The 1,947-nt window shown below is 56.8% G+C and overlaps 1 protein-coding gene across 1 annotated transcript in view; it reads right to left on the bottom strand.

The window, feature by feature from the left end:
• The window catches only part of LOC104616579 (cyclin-dependent kinase inhibitor 1-like), a 1,275-nt gene extending 637 nt beyond the window's left edge, over nt 1-638 (bottom strand). The window contains exon 1 of the mRNA XM_010281628.1: nt 236-638. Coding sequence (XP_010279930.1) covers nt 236-638 — 403 coding nt within the window. The remainder of the gene's footprint in view (nt 1-235) is intronic.
• Nucleotides 639-1,947: the final 1,309 nt, after the last annotated feature.

The following is a 1,947-nucleotide window of genomic DNA, read 5'->3' as shown; positions in this document are numbered from 1 at the left end:
GCTCTTTCAGTAAAGAAATCTTTCCTCATACCCAATCTAAATCTCCCCTGGTACAACTAGAGGCTATTTCCTCTTGTCCTATCACTAAATGCATGGAGGGTGGTCCCTCCCCATGCCCAGCAGCCAGGCAGGGCTCTTGCACCCAAGTCCCTTCCAGCCACCCCTACCAGGAGAGCCTTGACATCAGCAATGACACCAAGCATGTATGGAGGGACACCAAGCCTCCAGCACTCACCTTTGATGGTGGTCTGCCCACGCTTCAGGCTCTGCGGGGAACCAGCCCTGCAGACCTCTGAGCTCTGCTGAGATCCCTCAGGGCAAATCCTGCCACGACTGTCCTTGGTGTGGACTTTGTGGACCAAGGAGCTCCTGTTCTCACTGCCAGTGACCTTGCCCAGGCTATGGACCTCCTGGGGTGGCTGCTCAGCCAGGAAGACCCTCTCCCACTTAAAGTGCCCTTCCAAGGGAGTCTCCGTCTCAAAGTTGAAGTTCCAGCGCTGCTGAGCTTCTTCCAGGTGTTGCCTCAACAGGTCCTCAAAGTCATTCTGGAGCTGGTGGTGGTCCACGGGGCCAAAGAGGTTCCTGCACACCTTGCTGCTGCATGGCGTCCGCCCAGCCCTGCTCTGAGACAGGGGCATGGTGGCAGCTGGGAGGAAAGCAGAGCAAGTTACTGGGGTGTTGAGCAAGTCACGAGCAAGCACAAGGGCCGGCACATTTGCTACCGGAGGAAAGCACAGGTGGGGCAGCCCGGAGGGGACCTCCATCTGCCAGCGCTCATCGTGCACTCAGACACCTGGATTTTAGTGGTGTCTCGGGCAGAGGCCTGAGCATGACTGAGGTCGAACACAGCCTGGTGCGATGCAGAAGGACAGGGAAGGTGCAAATGTTGACGTTCCCCATTCCTCCTCCAGCAGGTAAAGCCCTGCCAGGGCAGAGCATCCGGCAGCTCCAGGCTGCCACCAGCTCCATCCACAACCCCGCTGCGTTCCCACATCCATGCAGGCTCAAGGCAAGTTGGCACACGAGCAAGTGAAGCAACAGGATGTTTTTCTGGCCAGTTTCTTCATCTCTAGAACCCAGGCCGAGTGGCCAGGAAGCCTTTTAAGCAACTGCAAGAACATGCCACAAACTTGACCACTTTGTTAACCACCCTCCTTATCTGCAAGAAGCTGTTGGGTAACCAGAGACAAGACCCTGTTTGTTTGTTTTTTTTTCCAAGTTGGTGCCAAAAGCCTTGACCTTCACAGTAAGTGGCAAAGCCTTTCCTTCCAAGCAGTCCTCCCCTTGCACATGCGTGGGGCTAGCAGATCCCTCGCGCTGCCCACGGTTATGAGGAACCTCGTTATCAGAGCAAAGCAAACAACGCTCTGTGATTTGGCAGCTTTTGGAGCTAAGGCTTGACCCTGCTTGGATAGCCATGCTCATTAAATCTGCTTTAAAAAAAAGCTTCACATAAATAAAATCCCTGTGTGCAAGACAGCTTTGTCATTGCCCACACAACCCGAGGCCCCCAAAGTCAGGGCCACAGGCCCCCAGGCTTGCACCTCCCACCCTCAAAACAACCCTAGGGATGGGGGCTCAGCCTCCTGCAGGGAAGATTTCTGCCCAAATTCAGCACCCCCCGCCCCTGCGGATCACCTGCGCCGCATTACCAGGCATGCCACCGGCACGGCGTTGCCAGCAGGCAGCTGGAGAGCGTCCAGCCCAGGGGTCAGTGGGGCCACACTCCATCCCCAGGGCCACCCTGACCCTCCACCGGGCTCCGGTCCCAACCCAGACTGAGCATCCCCGAGTAAAAATAGAAATCCAGCTTCCTATCTCCTGGCAGCCAGAGCGCATAAACAGGGTGACCTCATTGCAAGGCAAGTCCCAGCATGTCCAGGCAAGCCCCGGCAGGTAGCAGGCAGGGGACGTGTTTCTACACCCTGACCGGACACAGCCCTCCCC

Source organism: Phaethon lepturus, unplaced genomic scaffold (assembly GCF_000687285.1).
Source record: "Phaethon lepturus isolate BGI_N335 unplaced genomic scaffold, ASM68728v1 scaffold31682, whole genome shotgun sequence".
NCBI lineage: Eukaryota > Metazoa > Chordata > Aves > Phaethontiformes > Phaethontidae > Phaethon > Phaethon lepturus.
Note: the sequence above shows the minus strand (reverse complement) of the source record. Positions and strands in the feature narration are given on the sequence as shown.